The sequence below is a fragment of the Cylas formicarius genome, unplaced genomic scaffold (assembly GCF_029955315.1).
Source record: "Cylas formicarius isolate icCylForm1 unplaced genomic scaffold, icCylForm1.1 PGA_scaffold_8__14_contigs__length_24414737, whole genome shotgun sequence".
Classification (NCBI taxonomy): Eukaryota; Metazoa; Arthropoda; class Insecta; order Coleoptera; family Brentidae; genus Cylas; species Cylas formicarius.
In genome coordinates this window covers 6,836,208-6,861,162 of record NW_026844361.1, presented here as the reverse complement: position 1 = coordinate 6,861,162, position 24,955 = coordinate 6,836,208, and the positions used below count along the sequence as shown (strand labels likewise).

The 24,955-nt window shown below is 35.9% G+C and overlaps 2 protein-coding genes across 3 annotated transcripts; one reads left to right on the top strand and one right to left on the bottom strand.

The window, feature by feature from the left end:
* Nucleotides 1-6,860: 6,860 nt before the first annotated feature.
* LOC132706766 (polypeptide N-acetylgalactosaminyltransferase 1) lies at nucleotides 6,861-17,395 on the top strand. 2 transcript variants are annotated; one of them, XM_060678287.1, is made up of 7 exons: nucleotides 6,861-7,323; nucleotides 7,377-7,540; nucleotides 7,607-7,756; nucleotides 7,807-8,183; nucleotides 11,443-11,672; nucleotides 11,725-12,129; nucleotides 17,268-17,395. In XM_060678287.1, exons 1-7 carry the CDS (start codon nucleotides 6,983-6,985, stop codon nucleotides 17,272-17,274), a joined length of 1,674 nt encoding a protein of 557 aa, XP_060534270.1. In that variant the 5' UTR covers nucleotides 6,861-6,982; the 3' UTR covers nucleotides 17,275-17,395. The 2 variants fall into 2 exon arrangements, with proteins under 2 accessions (XP_060534270.1, XP_060534269.1); XM_060678286.1 differs by lacking the exon at nucleotides 17,268-17,395 and having other exon boundaries at nucleotides 11,725-13,013.
* An 830-nt stretch (nucleotides 17,396-18,225) lies between these two features.
* LOC132706438 (prostatic acid phosphatase-like) lies at nucleotides 18,226-24,869 on the bottom strand. Its single transcript, XM_060677783.1, has 3 exons — nucleotides 22,582-24,869; nucleotides 21,912-22,013; nucleotides 18,226-19,129 (listed from the first exon to the last, which is right to left on the bottom strand). Exons 1-3 carry the CDS (start codon nucleotides 22,684-22,686, stop codon nucleotides 18,236-18,238), a joined length of 1,101 nt encoding a protein of 366 aa, XP_060533766.1. The 5' UTR covers nucleotides 22,687-24,869; the 3' UTR covers nucleotides 18,226-18,235.
* Nucleotides 24,870-24,955: the final 86 nt, after the last annotated feature.

Below are 24,955 nucleotides of genomic sequence, written 5' to 3'. Positions count from 1 at the left end.
GTACTCCAGTGGGAGCCACCAAAGATAACGTAATCATAATCAGGAATTAGGCACACTTAGATAGTTTCAAGTGACTACAAACAGTCATTCCGATTTGTAAAGAGTTTCCAAGCAGACCATCTTGGCACCAATATTAAGAAAGACTCGGAGCTGTTGAAGCCCAGTATTACTATCGTCAATATCTTTTTTTGAATTTTAAATCATGGTTAATATAAAAAGAAACACCACACCCTCCCACCATCATGATCAAGTCTTAAAAAACTATAATGCTCGCCACGGAAGTTATAACAAAGTGTATATCAAACTCTTCTTCTTCTTCTTCTACTGAGTAGAGCAGTAGCCCGTTATCTATTATCGATCCACCCTAAATTGTAAAGGGTTCCTTAGTTTACTCCATAATGCTGGTGAACACGATGATCATCTTATTATTTTACGAGGTTAATTAATAGCCTCGATATGCTAGCGTGGGTCAGTCCCTTGGCGAGCTACAATTCAAATAAAAGGCTAAATCATCGATAACAATCGCCGTTTGTCCCCTCATCCTCGATATTACTGTCCGCGCTTCAGAATTTTGGCAACGCAACAGCTCAGACGCATAAGAAACGTCGCGAGCAATTTTCCAGAAAATACGACCTAGATGGGGGCACATTTGAAATCCGAACGGGTTGCCAATTCTGCCATCTTGGAATTGTTTTATATTGGGTACCGCAGAAGTTGATACAATAGCTTATTTGACAGGGCAAACAATACTATTTTATGAAGGACTCTTTTGTCCGTTCTAGTTTCATATATTATTTACAGCGTTCTACACGTCAAGCTGAATTCGTGTCGTGTGCTTGTCGTCCTATGTCGAATTTATTTATTTCTTTATCACAACCAAAACAATGGAGATTTATTAAAAATGATAACTAAAGTTTAATACCAATAAACAAAATAAAATGGAAAATTAGGTTAAAGATATAAGAGATAAAGGCAATGCAATACTACTATGGTTTTTGTTTGATTTTATTTGATGATTGGTCCCCGAGTCGAACTTGCTAACGTTTCGCCAATCATCCTGTTGGCTTCTTCAGAGCTGAAGAACCAACTGAAATTTAACTAAAACTGAACCAGTTTCAGTTTAGCTATTAACCTGTTTCAGTTTCAATTAAGCTCTGAAAAAGACAATGGTTAATTATATATTTGGTTATTTAAAGATAAATTGTTATAGGCGATGTGGAACGGCGCAAAAAATCAATCAGACAGTGCTAGTCAGTAGCAGTTCCAGAAATAAAACTATTGATGTCCTAATATGTACGGTGAATCGGAATGAAAACTATTTGCTCTAGTTATTGTGCCAACAACATGCAAGTTAATAAATTAATTTCTATAAAGAATGTTATGCACATATATCGAGGCCATATTCGGCAGCATTGTAATTTTTCAAAATGTGTCATTGGTAAACTACAAATTTATTCACAACCAACTGAAGCGACTCCTGCACACGCAAAAGATAATAATCCAAAACTTGTAATGCATTTACGGTTGTGAAGTCCTAGGTAACTTTTCCTAATGAAGCCAAGTATCTGGAAAGCTTTATTAATGGCATTATTCAATATAATTATAAAAATGTTATCCCGAAATCTTTGAAAATCGAAACCTGATCATATTTGACCAATTCTGTAGGAATTTTTGAGCTAGAAAACTAAATACTTTGCAATTTGAAGGATAAAAATTCATGTCATTTCTGTAACACCAATCGTCCAGTTTATTGAAGTTTGTCTTGTAAATCGTATTAGTAAAAACCAGAAACGGATACAAACATACAACAATCTGTATACGATAAGATTATAGGAGACCATGTCGAAGGCTTTGGAGAAATCAGTAACAAATGATTCTACGAGATTCTATCAGAATGGCAGATTAAATTATATCAAATTATATATTATATATGGGGAATATTACGTAAGTGGGGAGAAACTGCTGCAGCCGCCATCAATTGGGACGCAAAAACGCCCGGCAGAGGATTGAGAAAAGTGGGTTCAGTTGACAGCATCCGGATAGCCGCAATTGCTCTTCTGTTTCGCTCGAGGACGTTTCCCTGTTGTCACAAAGGATCCCGTTCTTTTGGGCTCAGCCCGTCTGGAATCCTTTTGTCCTCGCAGATCCCGCGCCTCTTAAAATTTATCCTTCTAGAAAGAATGGAGTAAATTAACGGGAATCCTTTATCAGGAGGCTCTCGAGACATTCGGTTTGAAAAATTAACTACGGCTTGTACCTTCACTTTCTTCAATTTACGACAGGGTAGAAGAAAATAGAAAACAAATAAACTTGCGATTGGTAATTAAATCGTATTTCGTACGGCCGTGAGTAGAATATGAGAAGAAACGATTGGTCCCTTTTGTTTTTACCGCGTTATCGATGCGGACAGGGTCCGACTAGCACAAAACCCCACCGAATTTACAAACGGTCTTGTATGTACTGAAGCAAAAAAATGGTTGAACGTTATATGAATTGAAAACGTGTCAACATGAAGAAAGAGAGATGAGATACTTTGGTTAATTACAATAGTACCGTCAGGTTTATATGCTGGGATTAGCCAAGTTATTAAGTTGGTGTAACTGTAAAGAAGATTGTCGTTTTGTTGCTTCTTGATATCTGTTCTCCCAGACCTAGTTCTGCAGCTCCATGTATTTTCAGAATATATTACGCTAGAAAGAATCGGCACTGTTAATTTGCTCCCAGCAAACAAACACACAAAACTAACCAAACTAAAAAAACTAATCTTATTCAAAATCTACCTGCCAATATTTTATCAGATGTCCTAAGTCTAAGAACGTCACAATGATCTAGAATAAGAAAAAATATTAATTATAGGTTATTACTTGGAGAAAATAATGTATCTTGGAGAGACTAATTATCCTCCATGTTGGAAACGACGCGACGAGGGATTTATAAAAGGAGATTACTACTAGGACATGAAGACTATTTAGCTGAAATTATGTACTATATATCTTCCGGTTGATTCAACAGTAGTTACAGTAAACGCAAAACTATCATTTACAACGCAAGGAGAGGAGAGAAATTATCGACTGGTTAACCACAAGAAATATTGAATTTGATGATAATTTGCTAATGAAGTGGTAAATGGTAAATTTACTCAAACTTCGCTTAATGAAATACGCCGTGGACGATATGGCAGAAAAATATGGTTTGACTTGTAGATGCAAGTGAAAGAGGTAGTAGCAAGACAAGACTTTCAAAATCAAAGACTGCTGAAACTACTGTTTTGGTCAAGCCATTGAGGGGAGGAGAGGAGAGGAGAATATGTGGGGTCTACTACTTGTTCATACTTAACGAACAAGTAGTGAACAACGATGAAAGTTCCTCCGATGGCAAAGAATATTAGAGTAGGCACAAACCATTTCGAAATGGTCTTCTAGATATAATATTCTTCTACTTCTATGGGGGATAAGAAAGGGGACCCGCCGACTCTGCCCCCGCTCCGCGATATTGAATTGAATTTCCGTGTTGGTTTATCCGAAAACCATAAGAGCGCGGGTATTGGGTAATTGAGCTTGATGGATCGCAAGGACAGTTTTATCTGTGGTCCGCGTCTGCCCCTCCCTCGCCGCCCTCCTTTTATAGCCGCCTGATTAGGGCAGGGGCTGTTTTATTAGAATCAATCGATACGATATGGTCGGTAAATTGATGGGGTGTCATTCGGGTATCGCGTTGCATCTGACATCGTTTTTTTAGCGATGATTCGATCGCCGCGCCTCAGTGGGGTGACACTTTTCGATACTGAAAGTTCATCCCTTTAATGTGTTTCTTTCTTCAACTCTCTTAGTATTGTGCAGATAAAGGGAAGACAGTCATAGCTATCGATCTCCCACAATATATTTCAAAAACCAACAATTTTCTTAAACCAGAACTATTCCAATGTATCAAACACGATCCTACCGAGTTATATCAAAGACAAGTCAAGGGTGTAATTATCAACTCCACACTATTCAGTGACAAAGACAAATATTTTTTAACAATTATGACCAGTGGCGTCTTATGTAACAGCTCCAGCAGTTTAACTCTCTACAAAATTAGTAAATATTTTAAAGTTCCACACAGATTTTAAACCAAAATTTGCAATAAAAAATTCTTTTCAAATAATCAACAAAATTGAAGATATCAAAATCCCTTCTAACGCAACACTATTGTCTTCTGATGTACAAAACTTATTTCCCAGTATTGCACCTATGGATGGGTGTGGATAGATTTAGTATATTTTACCCAACTCGGAAACAGATTAACCCATTGGTGAAACAAGATTTATTAGATTGCTTAATAGTATCTTTAGACCAAAACTATTTTGAATTTAATGGACAGATTTATATCTCTAAAGAAGGTTTGATTATGGGAAACCCACTTAGTCCTATGGTAGACGAGATTTTTATGGATAATTTGGAAAATATCATACTAGAACATCCTTTAAGACAGACAATTGAATTATTTTTTAAATTACATTAATTCATTACATAATCGTATAAAATTCACTATCGAGATCGAACAGGATAACTCTATTAATTTTTTAGACTTAACTATTACGAAAGCGCAAAACAAATTAGATTTTTCAATATATCATAAACCTTCACACACCGACACAGTCATACATAACAGCTCAAATCACCCTTATACACACAAAATGGCTGCATTTAACTCTTTTATACACAACTTCTTAATACGCCACTCTCAACAGAAAATTACAACAAAGAACTTAATATCATTAAACAAATTGCACTGAACAACGGCTACAATCCGTCCATTATAGATAAAATTATAAATAAAAAACAAATACAGACAACAATAAACTCTATTTATCCGAAACCTAATACAGAACACGAACAATTTAAAACAATTACATACATAGGAGAACCTAGTTAAAAAGTTTCAAAACATTTGTCAAAATGTGGTTTAAAAATAGCTTTCAGAACTAACAACAAAATAGGAAAATATTTAAAAAACAATAAAACGAAATGTCCAAAATCCCAAAAATTAGGTGTCTACAGGTTGAAATGTGGATCTTGTCCTAAAATTTATATTGGACAAATAGGTAGATCCTTCAAGAAACCCATTAACGAACATAAAAGAGCGTTTAAAAAAAATAGTCTAGATTCTAGTTATGCTACACACTTAAACACAGAAAAACACATTTTTGATGACAATTTTGATATTTTACTTACAGCCACAAAAAGTAGAAAATTAAATTTATTGGAAGCCATGGAGATTAACAAAATGAGACATTCAAATGTATTGCCTAACGATCAATTAGATTTAAATATCTCTCCTTTATTGAACTTAAATTCTCACAACAACATTAATTAAGGTTTTATGGTCATTTTTCGGTATATATAGTAGCAGGTAGTTTGTAAATATTACATTTGATAAAGACACGGTGTTGTCGAAACAATTATCATGTCATAATATATAATTTCATGAAAATCTGAACTTTTTGTTCTTATTTATTCTCTTAGTATCGGTTTCCGGGCAACCAAACTAATAGTGAAACGCCAATAAGGCAATCAGAGATTAAATCGACACACATTTTCATCCGTTTTGAATGTTTTGGGCAAATCGGCTAAAGCCGCTCGCCCATTACGCTGTTAAATCGGTTGCCTAACAACAGAAGAAAATTGGGATAGTTTTTTAATAATAATTTTTGCAACATTAAAAGATAGATTGCCCTACATCGTTTTAATCATCAATTTCTTCACATAAAAAAGAAATACATGTTTAACATGCTAATAATACTGTTACGGCCAATCATAAGCACCGTTATTACCTAAATGTACCTCAACCAATTTTAGTAGACCGACTCTCCGATTTTCTCCCCTCACCTGCGGTCGTAACCCCAAATTAAGGTCTGTACGGATTAATTATGCCACTCTTGTAGATTATCCCCACGTTTAGCATCAATTTCGACGCGAAACTAAGACTATAAAACTGTTGATAGAATTACGACATTGTTCCCGACAAATAATCCCGCCCTTATTGCTCGGCCCGATCAAATTTAAGGGATCATAAACCCCGATAAATTCCCAATAATGGAAATTGATGGCGCACGGTCGATTCCCAGTTAGCGACGTTTCTGTTTTATATAGTGATTCCAGTCAGGCAACAAGTAATTCTTCGCAAAAACCAGCCGACAAGCCCTCACCGACGCGGGGTGATCGTTGGTGCTCTATAGGGCGAGTTAATTGCCGCGTTTTATTAAAGATAGAAATCGATCTGTTACTTCCATATACCTAGAGGCCAATATGTGCCGATAAACAAACAATTTAACGCTTAGTTAATTTAATTGATACTGTATTAACGAACGCTAATAAACTGACGTGAGTCATGTTAATGTGTTCAGGCCCGTAACGACCCGAGTTAAACAAAATTAAGTTTATTATGGCGGGGCTAATAAAAGGTGCGGCGGCAAGCCTTTATTTTCCGAAGATAACCTTCGGTTTTGTTTGTTCCTTTTGCCGGGTGGGCGCTAGTAAAAACCCTGGTAAAACTAACACCGAGTCCGGGGTAATAAAGTGACGCCAGTTTCGAATATATCATTGCGTATGCAACTTGCAGATCACTTGACATATTTTTCTGCTTTCTGTATCGAACAGCGCTTTACAGTTTTCGACTGTGCCCCTATCTTGTTAAACTTTTTTGCATTGCATTTATCGTCCGCATTCTCAACAGGCAGGCGCCATCTGTCGGCTGACACAAATACCAAAGTATTTTCAGGAAGCAACAGCAAACAGAAATCTTTCTTCATTCCTATAAATAAATAATAATAGAAGAAAAATTTGGCTCTTTTATAACCTAAAAAAACTAGAGCATAATTAGATTGTGAAGTGCACACTTGCAACGGTAAACGTATGTCTCGCGTTAAATAACACGCAGGATACTCGGCAGTGGCGCGATTCGTTCTACGCTTTAGCATGCATTTTACCGATACCGTAAGATGCTCATCAGATGCTTCAGGCTCAAGAGAATCTACTGCAAAGTGCTCCTTCTTTTAACGGTGTTGGCTACAGTTTGCTTGCTTTTGTACTTAAGGTCGAAACTGCCTAATTCGCCTGTCCCTAGTCGGTTGGTTTCCAAAGAGAATTACCCCTTTGAGCAAAAGTTACTTGCATGGGAATCCAAAATCATAAAGGGACTAGGAGATGAAGGGGAGCCTGCCTTTCTTGATGGCGAGGACGCCATCGAGGGCGAGAAAGCGCTTAAAAAATACGCCCTCAATACAGTGCTAAGTGATCGAATGCCTTTAGATAGGAAACTGAGGGACCCTAGGAATAGGAAGCAAGTAGACTAGTACCCACGTGTGAACAGATTTTAGCTTGAGATTATTTCAGGTGCAAAGATTTGAAATACTCTCCAACAATCAAAGCTTCGGTTATTGTGATATTTTATAATGAGCTCATGAGCGTGATATTGCGAACAGTATGGAGTGTGATTTTACAAACTCCTAGTCATCTTCTGCAAGAGATTATATTGGTAGATGACTGTAGTACTGATGGTGAGATTTTTCTCTAATTCAGAGTTGAAAGATTTAATTTTTTCACCGTCCATGTTATTTTCCTAGAAAACCTTAAAGGGCTGTTGGACCACTACATAGCTACAAGACTGCAAAACTACAATATAAATGTAATAAGGCTTAAGCATCGTTTAGGTTTGATTCGGGCTAGATTACAGGGTGCCAGAGAAGCCACTGGCGATGTACTTATATTTTTAGGTAAGCTAACTTTAAAATCAACCACGCCACTACAAGTTTTCTGTTTTTAGATGCTCATTGTGAGGCAACAAAAGACTGGATCGAGCCGCTCTTATCCCGAATTGAGGAAGACCACACAGCAGTCTTAGTGCCAATTATAGATGTCATTGAGGCAAACAACATGGGTTACTCCACAAATGGGGACTCCAGCTTCCAAGTTGGAGGATTTTCGTGGTCCGGACATTTCACGTGGATCGACATCCAGGACGAGAATGACAAAAACAAGGTAACCCCCATCAAGTCTCCCACAATGGCCGGCGGGTTGTTTGCCATAAACCGAAACTTTTTCTGGGACATTGGGTCCTATGACGAGCAGATGGACGGATGGGGCGGCGAAAACTTGGAAATGTCGTTTCGGATATGGCAGTGCGGGGGACGGTTGGAAACAGTGAGTAAATATAATTATTTTTGACGAACCTGTTGAACTTAAATATTACTAAGCCAAAAATCTCATTGTATTTTGCTGTCAAAAGTTCTAGATAAATATGAAGAAATAAAAATAAAAACTTGGGGTTATGAAATATTCTAGGGTCGGGCAAATGATTGCAAAACTTGGGCCCAACATTTTGTGAAACAATCTAAAATAAAGATATTTGATTTGAAGTTGGTGTGAAGCTATAAGTTATGTTTAAAATGATTTTAACACAGTAACAGTGGATTAAAATGCATAAACAAAATGGTCACCAAAATTTGCAACTTCACTACTGATAGCATAGTGAAAAATGTTTTGCTATACAAATCTAAGGTCTAATGCAGATTAAGTTAATTGTTTCTGCCAACTGCTTTTTTTACTTTCGAAAATCGAATTTTTGGAAAGTATAAAAATTTTATATCTCGGTAAGGGTAGGTCCTAGGGGATCGTCGTTGGAACAGATATATATATATATATATATATATATATATATATATATACATATATATATATATATATATATATATATATATATATATATATATATATATATATATATATATATATATGTATATATATATAACGTTCTCCGTTCTCGTCTTTTGGTTTGTCCGGAATAACTTGATAACAGTTTGGGCTACGAAAATTGAGATTTAAAGTCTGTTCATAGATATAAGAAAATGACTAACTGATACGAATTAAGGAAAGACCCGGGCAAGCTGTAAGAATGAAATATGGCTGAACAGGTCCCTACTTTGCTTAGGATTTAATTATTTGGGGTTTTGTTAGGAAAGATACCAAACAATATTTATTTATTTATGTATGTGTTTATGTTTAAATCTAAAATAAAATTATAAATTATTTTTATTACCTACTGAAATTGCCTGTTCTAATTATTATGTGTTCTATATTATTTGCAATATGGATATACGATTGTTCTGCTTTTTCTATATGTTTAACAAAATATGCCCAACTTTGTGGAGGGATGTTAAAAACTTCGGTTTTTATAAGTTTGATGACAATGGAGTTAACACGGGGAAAAACATTTTTACGACGAATGGCAGATTTCAGTTGGCGCCAAACAAGTTCAATGGGATTAAATACACAGTGGTAAGGTGGAAGCCTTAAAACTGTATGCCCTACATTTTTTGCATAATTATCACCGACGTATTCCCTTTGTAGGTTTAAGCTTTGTAGAACCTCAATTAATTGCTTTTTGGTAAAATCTTCGTGAAAATAAATGTCGTTATTATACATGTAGTTTTGGATTGTTGCTTTTGTGTCACAGGAGGAAGGGGTTTTAGTCAACTGCCTACTGTGATAACTTGCATTGTCCATTACGATTACGCTATTAGGAGGAATGTTTGGAACTAGTAATATCTTGATCAATTTCATTTACACTCGAGAAAATGTCAGCATTGCTTCTTTTTTTCCTCGCTGAAATGGGATTATTCACAATTTTCCATACAGTTGATTTTGGAATTTTCTTCAATGTGGCCGTTTCTTCTAAAGATGCTTGCTTGCTGGCACCAGGTTCAATGAGAGTCAAATAAACATTGTTTATAACTTCCTTAGTCTCAGTAGAATAGTGTTTTCTACATTTTGGCGGGAGCATCTCCTGAGATACACTGGACTCGCACGTTGTTCAACAGAAAGTCGCAAAAGATTTGGCTCCATAAACTTTTATTCTTGACAATTTTTCAAAAATGTACAACGTGCGCCGTAAAAAAAAAAACAAAAAAATGGATCCCCCTATGATGTGGCTATGATTCAGGTGTCATTTTCTTTTGCATTACCATATAGCCGTATAGACAGCTAAAACTTTTGTATTTAAGGTTTTCAGCTATTGTACAGGGTGTTGCCGATATTCCGCGCTATATAAGAAATATATATTTTTTTAAATTGATTTTTTCCCCTTATTTTGACATCCAGAAAAATATGTTTTTTTGTTTATGTTTATATTTTGGAACCTTGAAATGCGGGAGATCCGGGGCTATAACTTTTGTTTTATGCGTTTTTTTCGTTTGTATACAGGGTGTTTTAGTTATGGACAAAAAGTTTAAAGACCTTGAAAATTGTTATTTTCTGGGGTATATTATTAATCGTTATTAAAAATGTGGATAATCAGTGCAAACAGTGGGATAGACCGTATGAAGAGCTACAATTTCTGCATTTATGGTTTTAGTCTATTACACACGCTGTTCGAGATATTTCTCGGGCTTAGTCAATACAGGATTTACATTTACTATTACGGTGTACTGCATAGTTTCAGAAAACAAATGTTTTCTCGAAAACCATTTTCTCTATCGGGAAAATTTTTCGAGAAGGAATCGAGGGAGATCTAGGGCTATAACCTCTAGTTCCTATTTTTTAATTATGTACGGGGTGTGTCGATTATGGGCAAAAAAAAACACTAAAAGGCCCTAAACATTGCCGTTCTTGTGGGTGAATTATTAGCCATAAATAAAAAACTATAAAACACTGGATAATTTTGTGTCGAGAGAGAGCTTCAAGTTTCGTCTATCATACAGGGTGCGCGAGTAACTTGGCAAAATATCTTTGGAAATTGTTATTACTTGTACAATTTTTTATATTTATGAAAGTTCATCGTATTTTTTTCATTCGGCGTTACGTGAATGATTCTTTGTACCGGGTATATGCACAATACAATTACATCGATTTTGCGAAAGTTCCATAGTAGTCCGCAGGAACACTATAGAAACACAATGCGCTCCATTAGCATAAAAAACCGCGAAGCCCTTCTTTTTGAAATACAAAGCTGCGTCACGCTACGCGCTACGATCTTGCCCCGTTCAGCGACAATTTTTCGGAAACAATCTTGTTATTTATTGTGCTATAGAATCTTCAAAATTTATAGTTAATTTTTAATAAAAAGGTTATTAGTATATAAACTGGAAACGTTTTGGAAACAATTTTTTGAATGGCTGTAATTCTCGTGAAATTCACTTTTACTATATGTTTGTTTAGGAAATTTGGCTTATTTTGAGCCCTTTACACCCTGTTTTTTCTAAATATATATAAACAATTTATTTCCACGGATATTTCTAAAATCTGCCATATCTGTTGTATTAGGGCTTGAATTGAATTCAATATTTTTAGTTTTTGCATGGTCTTTTTTGTTATATTGCGGGAAAAGGGGGGTTAAATTTTCTTAATCGTATTGTAACACCGTCGTTTTAAACAAAAAGAAAATGGCGAAATCGTTAAAACGCAGGTGCCGTGTTCACGAGTAGGCCACATCTTCAGAGACTTCCACCCGTACTCGTTCCCCGACGACAAAGACACCCACGGCATAAACACCGCCCGTCTGGCCCACGTTTGGATGGATGACTACAAGCGGCTGTTTTTCATGCACCAACCCGCACTGGAGAACAACCCCATCGTCGGCGACTTAACCCATCGGAAACAGTTGAGGCAAAAATTGAGGTGCCAAACGTTCAAGTGGTACGTCGTGTCGAACCCAACCGTGACGTAATTAACGGTGCCCATTTCCAAGGTACTTGGACAACGTCTATCCGGAAAAATTCGTACCGGACGAGAACGTGTCGGCTTACGGACAGGCTAGGACCGAGTTCGACATGTGTCTCGACGATCTGCAGCTGCCCGACGACAAAGTCGGACCTCTTGGACTGTACCAGTGCCACCAGTTCCTGGCTGTATCACAGTACTTTTCGTTGAGTCGGCGCGGCGAGCTGCGCAAAGAGAACTTCTGCGCAGAAGTGTTCAATAAACGCGACGTCCAGCTGACCGAGTGTCACGGACACAAGCGCGAGCAGTACTGGATACTGTACAAGAACGGTACCGTCTACAACCCGGCGACGAGGAAGTGCCTGAGCAGCGACGGTGTCGAAATGGGCAAGGGGGTGAAGGTGGAGAGGTGCAGGGGCGGCGTCTTTCAGAGGTGGGTGTTCACGCACGTTAATGCCACCGCGCTTCCGGGATGACGGTTATTTTTTTTTTGTTACGAATTTTTTAACGATTTTGCGAGATGATTTGTAGAGGAGGACAGGACAGCACAGGAGGGGCCCGCGATATGGTTAACAGCAATAACTTCGGTATTTTTCTGTTCTCAATATAAAAATCTAAGTTTCTCAGGCGAGCTATTCAAGAATCGTTCTTAAGACAAGTACAATATCGCAATCATGGCTCTGCACTAAGCGTGGCTTATCGATGCTCTACTATAACAAGTGTCCCACCCAGCTTAGTAAGCAATGCACAATTATTCCAACAGAAATTAATTTGACTGGAGAGCTTTGGTACATCCATAGAAATAAAGTATCAAATAGGCATTTTGACTTATATTAAGTATTTACATTTTCTGGCGTTAAGTTTCTAGAAATTTTAACAAGAACAATTATCTTTGCATTTTAGAGAAAAGTAATAAATCCGCAATGGTAATTAAAGTCGCCTGTATTTTAAAAATACAAAATGCAAAAGGCAAACTAAAAATTTCAAATATATATATTGCAGTCAAAGTGTACATTCCGGTCAAATGTATGCATTTACTAGCCAATGCATACATTCACTTCCCATTTTATTGGAATGAACACCTTAACTAGCAACTGCATACATTAACTAATTAATGCATGCAGTTACTAACCAACTGCCGTCAAAGCGTTAATTGATGAATTTCAAAATAAAATTTAGTTTTGCAAATAAAAAAATTTATTATTGACTCTATGATTATTGCACTAGAGCTAGTTATAACATAAAATACAAAAGCACCTAACATAGAAAGAAAATAATTTGAAACACAAACACATTTATAAATAAGAAAAACACTTTATTTGTTTGAACAATTCAAACTTCCATGGCATTTGGAATTGCACAATTTTTTTGCTTTAAGGCATGCACATCTATTCGTTGTGCATTTTGTTTTACATTAGAAAATCCCTGTGCGGCCGGAGGATGCGAAGCATCGAAAATTAATTTCATTCGCTTAGCTTGCTTATGTAAGTTTTCTTTTGATTCTGCTCGGGCATTATTGATCTGTGATTGCACCGTGCAAATATCGCATATTTTATTACATTCCGAATTAAGTAAAATGTCACATCCATCACATTTTCGTTGAGTCACGGTAGTGTCAAGCGGTGAACAACGCTGTTCCGTGTCATCTTGAACCACTAGCAATTCCCCGACATCTTCACTGAAGATTATTTCTGATTCTAGAGCATCTTCCACAATGGTTTTAAGTCGTGGAATCTCCTGGACATTTTCTTCATTACCGTTGACATTTTCAAGAATTTTCTCCAAATATTCTTCACTGTTTATATTATTTAATACCTCGTGTGGTAAGGAAGAAGAGGTAAGACCGACCTTGGCGCGTTGTCCAAACATTGCCTCGTAAGGACTTCGCTTTATACCAGCGTGAAGGGCTCGGTTTTTCATAAACTGCACATAATCCAGTCCTCTACTCCAATTACTGGTTTGATTTTGTTGCATCCATGCGGTTAAAATATTCTCAATATCTTGATTCGCACGCTCCGCACTGCCTTGAGACTGCCTGTGGCGTGGCTTCCCATGAACAATTTTTAATTCAGGCCATAAACCTTTCAAAACAGCAATGACATGGTTAACAAATTCTCGGCCATTTCATTAGCTGTCTTATTCTTAAGAGCTCTAAGAATGACAAACTTTGTTAAGTGGTCCTGGTATACCAATATAAATTTAAATTTATCATCTGGTTGTGATTCAGTTAAATCTACTTGACATCTTGAATTAAAATGAGAAAACACCATTGGTTTAACCACCAAGCCTTTCTTTTCATTCGTCCTTTTTTTTAAGACACACTTCACAATTATTTAAAAATGTTTGAATATCTTGTGCTGTTATATTTTTAAAGCGAAGGTTAAGTTCCTTTTTTTTTTGTCTCGTCCACCATGTCCAATTGATAAATGAGTTTCATATAAAACTTCAAACACTTCTTCAATAGTAACATAATACAGCACTTTTTCATTTGCTATTGGTGCAATTAGTTTATCCACATTACATACATACACTATATCATAATGTTTTAGTAACCAGAACTGACGATTTTCTTTTTTTTGAGCAGATTTAGCGCATTTAACATCATTTATTAGTTTTGTATATCTTTCCGGAGTCATACGAAAGCCGTTAGCTTTTTGTGGAGTATTGTTAATATATTCGTAGAATTTAACTTTCATCGCTTCTTTATCCATTTTATATTTATGACTAAAAAAATAATTAAAAATTATTAATTACTCTGGACACATACAATTTAAACAATTCACTTACCAAGAATCTGAAACGGAAAAGCAACAAACAGCAAACGGTGCAGCACGAATAAAGAGGTTAGGTTTTAGGTTTCCCGGTAAATTTAACCCACTTCCCACTTTGACTAGAAGCAGTCCGTGAATGCATACATCCACTAGCAAATATTTTCATTTTGGTTAAAATGAATACTTTAACTACGGAGTTTAGCAAATGTATGCATTGGCTAGTAAATGTATACATTTACTAAATGAATGCTTTGACTGCAACATATATATTAACAAATCGAATAGTGAGACTTCTAGCAGAGGTTGGTTTCTTCTTTATCTTCTTAATTCATCTCCTGCACAGGGTGAGCTTGACTGAGTTTTGGAGTCTTTCCACTGATCTTTTTCCCTGTACTTTACCTTTTATTATAAGTTGCAGTAATTGGTAATTATAAGGGCCGAGGTAATGCATTGCATTCATGTTTTTTATTGTTTTATTATTATTATTATTATTAGTAATATAATTAATGTTATTATTATACTGTTAGGCACCATATACAGAAGTCACCTATTGACACAGCGTTCACTGTCTATTTATAAAAGAATCAAGTGTAATCTTAACTCTATTCAGGGTAGATGCAGTCATCTGATTAACTGTTCCACTCGTTTACAAGAAAGACGAAAGCACATCCTATGGTACAGATTAAGGTGTTGGCATGTTTTGTAACCTGGCCCTCCGCCCATTTTAGGTTCTTAGATATAATGACACCTAGAACAGTCTGTTCATTTACATATCTAAGTCAGAGCCATTTATACCATAGGTTGTTGTTGTTTGTTGTGAATCCGATATCTTTTTCCACATTACTTCGATGTCGTCGTCCTGTGCACGTCTAGCAATTGTTTCTATTTCTTTTTGAACCTTGGAACTGACACCTTTTTTTTTTCTTGGAGCTGTACGATATCAACTTTCCTTGCTGTTGTCTTATTCTTCACTCGCGGAATAAAGTCAATTTGATTTCTAAGGAGACTTCCTTCCTTTTCCGCAATGACTTCCAGCTGTCCCTTTGACCCCTGATTATGAGTTTCCTATCTTTTCTTTTCCAATGTAAACTAAACCTATTAGATGTAGGGTCAAGGTGGCAACAATGGATCAGCTTTTGTTTGACACGCTGTAGCAAAAAAGTTATGAAAGTTATAACTTTTTATTTTATTTTCAACAAACTATGGCTCCGCTACTTTAATTACCCACGATTACTTTTTGACATAATAGGTTGGTTGCATCATGACGACCATTTTTTTTTTAAGTTTGCAAATGATCCATTGTGTACTAAGGTTAGGTACAATGGCTGACCCCTAAGTAAACAACAGATCACTGGAGTACACAATGGATAATTATTTTTATAAGTATTAAAGAATGGACATACTAAAATGGATATAATTTTTTATTTATATTTATAAAAATAAAACAAATTCAGGTATATAAGTAATTGGTTGACAAATCCCTTATTCGCTAGATTATAATTAGCAACTATATTTTGAGACTAGGTACTAATAAGTCAAGTACGAATAGGTAAATGATAACTCACTCTTTTAGTAATAACTAAACATATCACTTTGGTAATGACTAAACTAAACTAAAATATATATATATTTTTTTTTTTGATAAAACTTCCGCTTTCGACAAAAATCCAAAAGATCCCAAATTTTTAGTTTTGACCTTGAACAACTTTTTTAGCACTTTATTTCTGCTGGTGTACCAAAGGGCCTGCGTCAATATCCAGCTCTGTCGGAATTGGTGTTATTTGAAAGATCTAATAGTGTCTCTCCTATGCTTGTCTTTGCCTTTGAGTTTAAGTCTTATATAAGCCGACTAAAAGACCTAATTGTGGGTTATTTCCGCACTGTCTTCAGTGGGCTAAAGAGTGTATCAAGTCGACATTGTTAAACTTCTAACCGTCCAGATTCCTCAATTTTTGTTAAATTGTCTGCAGTTAGCGCCCGTCTAAGTCATTTAACTCTTAAGTTAGTTCGATGCCGCCTGAAAGATGGCAGCACTTTATTAATCCGGGTATAAGGTTTATTATATTGTTTAAACGAGATTTTTTTCGCACGCGACGTTGTGTTTAAAATATTTTATATTAAATATAGTTGTCGACGAAATTTGCCCCATTAATGAATATCCTAGCCCCCCCCCCCCCCCCGTTCAATCCGACGTTACCATACGAGACTATTTAACTTTTTTTTAGATTTTTGTTTTTATCTCTTGTTTTTAGTTACTTAATGCTATAAAATTGAAGAAAATAAAAGAAAACAGTGACGCCTATTGAAAAATCACCGTCTATGTGGCGTCATCTTTAACCATTTTAAAGAATTTTCAAATGTGGAGTAAAAAATTTCTAATTTTAAAATAATATTTTTGCGTAAAAATAAAATTTGCATCGAACCATTATACACAAAACAACTAAAAAACATTAGGACTTCTTTTTTGAAATGCGCTATTTTATTTCTGTTGAAAACATTTTTACAAAATCGATATATTTGTTATATTAAGAAAGATACAGCAATTTTTTTCAAATCGCTAATTTTTTGATTTTTCCTCGTAGTTCAGAAACTAAAGGTGCAATTTAAAATCTAATTATACGAAGCTCCAAAAACTAAAACGGCATATTTGTTTTTTTCGGTAAAGTTTGCTATTTTTCAAGAGTGTACTTTTGACGTTTTACGTTTTACAAAAATGTGGCCTAAAAATTATGTAAAGTTTATTAATTTTCAACATTGTATAGACGCGTTTTTTGATTCTAAATTTCTTCAACCTTTGTAGAAAATAAATCACTAGAAAAAGGCAAGCTTGGTCAAGCTTGATTCAACGTTTATTTGGTACAAGCAATAGAGCTTCCACTAATATAGGACCGTTAGGTAGTGTTTAAAAAGAAGAAAGAACGGATATGGCTCTCTGAGATGTTTTATATGCCGAATGATGCTAGCAGTTTTAGTCAATGGGTGTAAAGAAGGAAAATATATTCTACGGTTCCGAGATTTGCAGTGGATTCTGTGGGTAGCAACGCACGTGGCAGGTCGATTCTGGTCCGCTGCCTACAGATCCCTTGTTTTCCGTGATAAGGATCTGTGTTCAGCCAAAATGTTGTGCAAGTGCAGTTTTGTCGTTTTCTCCATCCGGCAATCAGATCGGATGGTCTCCGAGGTCTGTGGTGGAAACCAAGTGATCAGGGTTTTTTGGTATACTTTCAATTTTTTTTTTGTCAACAAGTGATAGATGGCGGCAGGTTTTTCGCAAAATATACCTAGATCTCGGTAAATGACAAAACGAGTAAAGTGTGTGTAAATTGCTGTTCAAAAAGATAATGGCACAAAGTGCAGGTTAGTGTGTGAAATGTACCTTAGCTGGCCTACTATATTGCTTTATGAGGAAAAGTCATATTTTATGTGTGCGTCTGTTTCCGTAGTGTAAAAAATCTTCGGAATATAAATTCTGAAACGTATAATCGAATTAAACCGAAGATGTGCGGTGATTCGGTCGTGAGCATTGCTTGTTTGAATATATTTGTGTCGCACTTCAAGCTCAAATTAAAATCCAAGTTTAATTGTTTTTGTATCAAATCGCGGTATATGTGTGGACGGAAATCGGAAATGGGCGAATAATTATAACGATCTTGTCCAAGAGAAATTGTGAAACGCATAATTGAATCGAAGATCTGCGGCCTCGAGTTCTATGAAACATCTCCACAAGTCAATGAATGAAAAATAATTTTAGAGGAAAAAACTCTTCTATTAGTTATTCTGACACTCGTCCGTCCATTGTTGATCGTCGTCGACCAATATCGATGCCATGACGTCTTCGAAATCGTCCAAACCACAATTGAGATCGCAATCGTACACCTTAAGCTGCACAAATGCGGTGCTATTCTTGAAATATACACTAACGTAGACCCGATCATCTCCAGCCCTAACCTCCCATAGGACCGACGATGCGAATTCGGGCACCGCGTCCATATACGTACCCATAGCGTTGGTGACATCGGCTATGGTATCGTCGTGGGCGCTTAGCATCAGAAATTTAGTGCCTTCGCCCCCTTCCACGCGTCGAAAATAGTCCACCAGGTAGCGGAAAAATAATCCAGTTCTCAGACGCGCCATTTCTGGAGTGTAGGTGTGCAGTTTGAACTTGATGGCCGCCAGCTCTTGGATCTGTGGCCAGTAATCTTCGGTCCAACCAGGCAACGTCAGGTTAAAACCCCTGTAGATTGTGACAGTGGAGAATATCTTCGATACTTTCCGCAGGTCCATGTCTCCATAGCCTGACGCGGCTCCTATCGCGTCCAACGTGTCTTTGTGTTCGTTTAATATTTCTTGGATTTCATCGCTGGCTTTCAGTTGTTCCTCCAAGAGGTCGTGTTTAGGACAAGGCGCGCCGAATGCCAGAACGTTGTCAGAATCGTAAGTTACGGTGTGAACGGGTACGGGTTGCCAACCAATGTCGACATCCCACACCTGATCGTCTTGCGGCGAGTATAGACCGGCCAGATTACACTCGGCCGACATCAACGTCCTGTCCACGTCGGTGGATCTCACGTAGATGTCGCTGCTGTTGTACCTCGACGGTAGAAAGCCGTCGTACCTGTTCCGAAACCACTTTCCCAACTCGAAGTGACGTCGCTTGCCTTTCTATTGAGAAAAAACGAAATGGGGAAATAATGAGCGATGGTCCATTAGTTTAATTCTTTTTAAATAAGAAAAGGGGAAAATACTCAAAGTCTTGCAGTATCTGTTATGCATTAGGTTAGGGCCATGTTAGGGTACCAGCAGACCTGTATTCACCGAACTAAATAAAAATGTCAACCCCGTTTGGGTCTCAACAAACTCGCCTGCTGTAAAAAGGAGAAAACAAGAAACGGAAAGTTAATTAGGATTAATGGTATCGATAGTGGAGGATTGAGGATTCTTGACATAAAAAAATAAATGAATATAATAAATAAATCAAAGCTGATCGATCGTTAACGCATCCAACATCAGAGCTATTTAGTGCGTCCTGGATTTCCATATTTTCCAATAAATTTCATTAAATAGATTTGTTGAACAACAGTGTTAACATCAATTACAGGATAAATAATAACAGATTTAATTACTATATTGAAGAAACAATTGTTTGGACTATGTGTTTGGACCATTGCTTTTATTTTAAATTATGTATCTCCAACCATTGTCAAGAGAATAATGATAAAATTCTCAAAACTACCAGCTTAAATATAGTCCTGTGTGCACTGTTGATCGCTGGATTGTAACTGTTCAATAGATTGCTGGTTGTTGATATTGATTGATATTGATTGACATCTGATGCATTGCTAAAGGCCTTTAAGTTTCTGTTTATAAAAACTGCTTCCTTCAGTTTCCTCTTGTACTAGTGCTGCTCTCCATGAACTATTGTTGCTTGAGAGGATTTTTTTTCAACTCGCTATACATTATTTCTGTGTTGCTTAATGCCAGTTTCCCCTTGACATGGGACTTTACGTATACAGTTTTTGGTGTCTTTCTGTGCAGACGGTTATGTCTTATTGAGTGCGCAGCGGAATGTATCGCCAAATCTGCGTTTTGAAGAGCGATACGTTGCAATTCAAGGAAACAGTTTTTATCCAGGAAAAAAAAGGCCTTCAGTAATCCGACAGTTGAGGTAAGCACACTATGTATAATACTAGTTACAGGTAAGAGGAACTACCGACTAGGACGGTGCACGAATTGCAAGAATTTTATCATTATTCTGTTGATGACGGTCGGAGATATGAGGCGTGTTCAAAAACTAAGGTGACTTTTAAGTTTGATCAAAAAGAATTTTTTTATTTATCAACATTAATGTTGTCGTCTTCAAAGTAATCCCCCAGATATAGTACACTGGTGCCAACGTTTTTTCCAATCCCTGAAACACTTCTAGTAAACACTTTTTGGTATGGCCTTGAGTTCTTCCGGCTAACTATTACTGGGCAATTGTCAAATGTCAATTATGCAATCATAACCTCTCTTTTCAGTTGTTGTTTATTTATACGTGAAAGAAGTGTGCTTAGTTTTTTTGTAAATATCTAGATAACGAAGGGAGAAAGGGTCACTATAAAATATTTATTAGGTGTTTTAAGATTTATAAGGGTCTTGCGAAGTAAACTACAAAACCCCAAGAATAAAAGTGTTATAATAAGGTTTTTACGGATGCTATAAAACTTCATTAAAAGACCTGAAGTATTCAACACCAACCAACACCAATATCTAAATTATCTTCAAAGTGACGGACACGTTGTGGATTCACTATTATAAAACTGAAGTATTAGATGTCTTACAAAACAGATAACATCAATGATATTTTCTTTATTTCCTCAATCGTTAAAAACTTCATCCTTTTCGTTGGTTTATTGAGCTTTGAGAACAGGAAAAAGTCACAGAGGGTCATATCCGACGAATATGGAGGCTGAGGCATGATTGTGGTTTTGTTTTTGGCCAGAAAGTTAGACACAAGGAACATGTGCATTATCGTGATGCAATTTTTTTTCCCCACAATTCCCGACCTTTTTCTTCATATTGCTTCTCGCAAACGGCGCATAACTAGTCATCTAAACATTAGCGTTTCAGATATTAACTTAATCTGATTGTAATTTGTACTGAATATATAAATTAGCGATTTTTTATATACATTTCTACATTAAAGGTAATTTTGGAATTTGTGAATCGAGGCACTGTAATGCATAAATGAATGAAGGATTTTATACAATGTTATAATAGTAGATGTAAATCTTCCCTGTTCTATTGAATTTTCTAAGCAATGGTTTATTCTCAATTCCCCGTTCCAGACAACTACTCTCCATTCTAAGATGCAAAAACTTTAAAAATCTACTGTGTACTTTCTCTATCGCATCAATGTGAACTTTATAAATTGGATACCACGTACGCCAGTCTAATCATTGAGCTGAATAAAATCATCAGGGTTTGTAAATTCGGAAAGGTACTACTATTTCTAGTATTCCAGCCGTTGTCCTCTTATCACAAGCATGTAACACCCTAATATTTTGGTCATGCGAAAATACAAATTGAGTATAGAAAGACATTCTGCGCATGTAATTTCGCACAGCTAAAAGTGGCAGAGGGTACAATTTGTCTTTAGTTCTTACTAAATGTTTCCTTAAGGTGTTAGTTGCTTTAAATGAACACAATATATTTAAAGAGAAGAAAAGCAACTCAGATAGAAAAAAAAAGAAAATATTTATCTATGTATGTAATCCATAATCATTATTATGTTTAGTTCTAGTCACGAATATTATTATTATTATTATTATTATTATTATATTAAATGACGGAACGCAACGATTTCTGGCGTTTAGTTGTTGGACGTAAGGGTTTTGGATCGTCAGATCGCTTTAAGTGTGTACTGTTTACGATCTAATACTTAGTGTGGGCGATGGTGGCTTACGTTGTTCAACTGACCGTAGCCGTCAGGCCATAGAGTCGAGTTCCCATAGTATGGATCATTGGGCCATGTGTCCATCGGCGATCGGTCTCCGTGTCTGAACAACTGTAATTTTAAAGGAAAGCGATATCTTTTAGGTGTAAACGAAAACATTTCTCGACGACTTGGCAAGAAAAATCTTTCCTTCTACTACCCTCTGTAAAATACCTAATTACACACCGATCTAGCGTGCGGGAAGCATCACTTTACCACGTCAGTGTCCGAGCCACTTCGGACATTTCTGGGATTTTACCGCACGGATTTGGGAGCAATCGGATGTTTTTGGAGATATTTCCCACGATTTGAATTTTGACATTTGTCAATTCTGACAGTCAGTGTCACTGGTTTTTCTAATCATAAAAAGTGTTTTCGGAATCCTCATTCGTGGAGTTAATTTAATTTTCTAGCATCCTCAGTGACATTCAACTAGTCATGATATTTAATTATCTTTTTTTTTCCAAATAATGTTTAACAAAATTAGTACCTTGATGTAGGTAATGGTGAAAAAATTACACTTTTATCCTACTTTTGAACAATGTCAAAATCATATCAACCGAAAAAATATCTACTCACAGACTTGTAAAATATAAACTAATTAAAACTATAACGATGACGGTAAATGTAATATAATTACCACAGCTACTCCCTGTAGTGTGCCACCATCGTTTTCCGTAAATGAAACTACCGACACAAATCCCCAGAAAAGGTACAGTATACAGTGACGCGGCAAATATCTCATGATCGATTCAACTAACCGATATTTCAATTTGATCCAGCATTTAACATGCGACTTATCTGCGTAGATAAAGCAGCTCTTGATACCGGTGGAGCTAAGAGTTTTCGGTTATGTCATGAAAACGTTACCAGTGGCGTAATTATAGGAAGAAACTGATTATTACTCGAACACGATTCGGGTACACCACTGGATGAATTTCGCCAAATCTTTTTTATAAAACATAAACTCCCTACGGTAGGGTTTCTTACTATAACTACGATAGTGGTAATTGTTGATAAAATATAATCTTCGATACAGCTCTGGTGAAAATAGTTCAGACGGTTCGGAAGTGATAAAAGAAAAAATAATTTCGTTTTTTTCTCTCAATAATAATATCGAGTGCCACGTGTCCGAATATGTTTTCCATAATTTGTTTTTTTTTTCTGCTTTCAAGTGAACCACTCGACGCATTAGCAATAAAATATTTAATGTTTTAATCACGCACGTTGATTTATATCGCCTCATCGCAACCGAAGATGTCGATATGTCTGCAAAAACATTTAAGCTTAGCTACGCATTTTTAAAGCAATTGAATAGTAATAATTAATATATTAGACAATATTTTTATTTGTAAATAGTTTTCTTTGTAAAAAAAGGTGTGTTCAGTAATTGCTATTGTTTAATACTTATGCTTATGCTTTCACAGATAAATGTAATGGAAAATGAACAGTATTAAGGCGTCCTTTTGTTAAATAAACCTTCTTGCTGCTGATGCTAAACAATATTTCATTCAAAAAGCATAACACTCATGGAATTCAATTAAAATGATGGTCCGATTCCTCTAGAAGGTATAGAATAGTCCAATAAAGGGATGAGTAACAATTTTACATGCCGGATTAGAAAATGGTTGGGTCCTAAATTACTTGTGGCTTAACTGTAAAAATATTTAAGGCTCATTGCCTTTTATCTAACACTCCTCAAATTAGTGTTAGAGTAATGTAGATTGCGATCTATCACAGTCAACTACTAAAGTTTCAGAATTTCGGAGTTGAAAATTCAAAACCACGGGACAGCGAATTATTTTTTCTTTGAAGAGAATTAGCTTGTAGGAGTTTTAAAGTTAGTAGTTAGTAAGTAGAGAAATGGAACATACAGTGTTACGACTCCCACCATATTGTTGTGTCTTCAATCCTAGGGCACAAATCTGACTTGCGTGCTAGTGTTGTAGAATTAATTAAACTGCAACTTTTGGCAGTTCATATTCTTACTTTATGTCGCTATTATTCTTGTACTACGTCTTTTTATATTGCTCATTTATAGTACGTTTATTGCCTAGATTTTCTCTATACAAATGCGCCCAGCATAGGTAGCAAAAATCTTTTATCTGTGACAGCACTATATAGTTTTGTTGATTTATATAGTTGCGATCCTTTTTATCACCACAACTCATATAACGTATTAGATAATATAGTTACTCTAGTATAGTAAACATTGATGCGCCTCGGACGGCTGATTTCGTAACCTGGATTTCTAAACAGCTCCACACACTTCACTCACCCAGAAAATTGAATTTTGAAAAAAAAAATCTGCCGTAAAAATGCAACATGTAAACTAAAAATCTGTTGAAACGACGAACTGTCAACGGCCATGCTGGTGGTTGTATCAACATAGACAGGATCTCTATACAGTGAACGGTTAAAATATGAAAAAATAAAAATAAAAATCAGATATTGGATTTCAAGAAGAATGCTCGCACACATCCATTGTATTTTTTGTGCATTTTGCAGATATCGATACCAAGTTGTTTTTTTAAATGGAACGCCATTTAAAAAAGATGCCATTACAATTCTTAAAATGTTACAATTCCATCAGCAATCAGTAAAAAAGTGAAAATTTAAATGGAATCCAGATAATTGAAAATTTAATTTTTATTGGACCTGGAGACAAAATCGACAATGAATTGCTAGAATGCCCTGAAAAATCTCCAGATATTGCATAAGGAAAAGCTACAAAATTTATATGATAAATATCCTAAATATAAATATAAGAATATCCTGAGTAATGTCTTGGAAGGGTTTTTAAAGCGATTACCATATTGTCAATAAGTTGATAAAGGGCATTTTCAACACCTGATAAAATAATTTAAATTAAAATTAACAAAATTAAAATTTCAATTTTCTAGATTTCATTTAGATAAACCATGTTCACTTTCCTTACTGACAGAATGGAATTTTAACATTTTAACACTTTTACTGACATTTCTTTTTTTTAAATGCTGGTCAATTTAAAAAAA